Source organism: Entamoeba invadens (genome assembly GCF_000330505.1).
Source record: "Entamoeba invadens IP1 unplaced genomic scaffold scaff_1105074726209, whole genome shotgun sequence".
NCBI classification, from domain to species: domain Eukaryota; phylum Evosea; order Mastigamoebida; family Endamoebidae; genus Entamoeba; species Entamoeba invadens.
The window spans coordinates 186303-188280 of record NW_004440269.1 but is presented as its reverse complement, the minus strand read 5'-3'; the positions used below and the strand labels follow the sequence as shown (position 1 = coordinate 188280).

At 38.4% G+C, this 1978-nt stretch overlaps 1 protein-coding gene across 1 annotated transcript; it reads left to right on the top strand.

Moving 5' to 3' along the window:
• Positions 1–395: 395 nt before the first annotated feature.
• On the top strand, positions 396–1978 carry EIN_493460 (protein kinase, putative; the record flags this gene model as incomplete). The annotated part of the gene is made up of 2 exons (XM_004255740.1): positions 396–1710; positions 1944–1978. Coding segments are annotated over 2 exons (1350 nt in total), but the record flags the coding sequence as incomplete, so codon positions are not given.

The following is a 1978-nucleotide window of genomic DNA, read 5'->3' as shown; positions in this document are numbered from 1 at the left end:
GTTAGCATTTTTTGCATTTGTGTGATTATATCTGCTTTTTGTATTATTGAATAATAGTAATTTATTATAATTTATTATTAATAAATAACAGGATGTGATCTAATACTTGTAAAGAGCATTTTACTTTTTTTTCTCTTAATGTGATTATATTTGTAACTATTCCGACAGAAAAGTCAGAGAGGTACTTTGCATCTTTTCGGGATAAATTTTTGACAAAAACATAATTCCAATTAGCGCACAATATTTGTTAAAATAAAACGAAGAGGTAACGACTTTTCTTTAAATAGTAGAAAATGTGAAAGACAAAAAAGATGAGATTGTGGGTGATTCGTTTCTATTCTCATTTTTCAATCTGAGCGGAAAAAAAGGGTTAATAAACCGAAACTTTAAAGCAAATGTCACTTGGCGTCTCAGCTACGCCAGACTCAAAGGCACTTCGTCGTCGCCGTTTGAATTTCAATTCCGACTGTTTGACGTTCATCCCGTCGTCTTCAAACTATTCTTCACCACGTCGTGAGTCATTAGTATCTACTCCTACCCTTCGACCCACTGATTTCATGCAAATGACTGTTGACTCAGTAACGAGTGAGTTGTACTATAACCCCGAGATGAAAGAGGTCTGTATCGTTCATATAGTTGTGATCAATACCCCAGAGAAGCCACATTTCCAGTTACATAAACTCGACAACGAGTTCATTGATTTGGACAACTACGTGAAGTCGATCTTTGAGAGTCCTCCCACCTTTCCAAGGAAGTCGTTGTATCCATTGCGAGATGTAGAAATCACTCAATACCTCCAAGAGGTCATTTGCTTGGACAGATTCTTCGACGCGTTATTCACTCGCGAATTCTTTAAAGAAAATCGGAATGTTTTGAAGTGGATGTCATTACACCATCCACAGCTTTCGGGAGTCTTAATGAAAGAAGGGTATCTACTGAGGAGATGGAAAGAACGATTTGTAGTCGTCAAGAACACGTTTCTGTTCTATTTTGTGAACGAGAAATCAATGCTCAAGTTGGAGCAACCCCACAGTGTCGTCAACTTAAACGAAGCAACGCTCTCGACATCACAAAATAACTTCACGTTTAAAATTACTACAAAAGAGAAATTAACGTTCAACTTCATGTGTAAAAATGAGACGGAATTAAACGAATGGATCGTCGCGTTGAACTCGGTGATTTGTTTTAAGCCGTATGCAGAAAGGTCGAAGCCACTGGCCAAAAGGAGTTTAATGATCGACTCGTGCAACTTACAGACGTCGATGAATAGAAAATCGGTTGGCGACAATTTGTCTCCCACAGGCACAGAACTGTTGTTGAACCAATTGAACGGATTGAAAGAAGACGCTGGGAAGTTGATGCTGAAGCTTGGAGAAAAGGACGAGTTATATGGTGTGTTACAACAAATTAAAAAGATCCAATTAGTCGACTTAAACTGTACGGGGATAGTCGATTATTATACATCGAAGCTGATACCATTTCTTGAGAATAAAGACATCATCAAGTTCTGGCATTTCTTCAGAGACTTAAAGGATACAAATTGCGTGAAAGGAGTACCTAAATTGAGTATTTCGCCACTCTCTAGATATAGTACAACATCATCAAGTTCAACGCAGAACTCCCCGAGAGGGTCGGAAAAAGCCGCATCACAACAAACGCAGTGTCGGCTTTGTAATAACTTCTATAATGTCGAAGACTTGACAAAACACAGTTATTACTGTAAGTTGTGTAATGAAATTTGTGGGAAGCAGATGCAATGTAAAACGCGATTGTTGGCACTTGCGGAGGAAATCAACAAACAGCAGAGATACCACAAGAACGTTAATTCATTTCGATACTTGGCGGATGTCGCGTTGAAGTGTTCCCAAATTGAAGTGGTCAACATGGAAAATGTTGAACTGATGAGGAAGGAAGAATCCAAGTTGAAGGCGATTCACAATAAGATGAACGATGTGTGTTACAAGACGTTTTCGTTTAT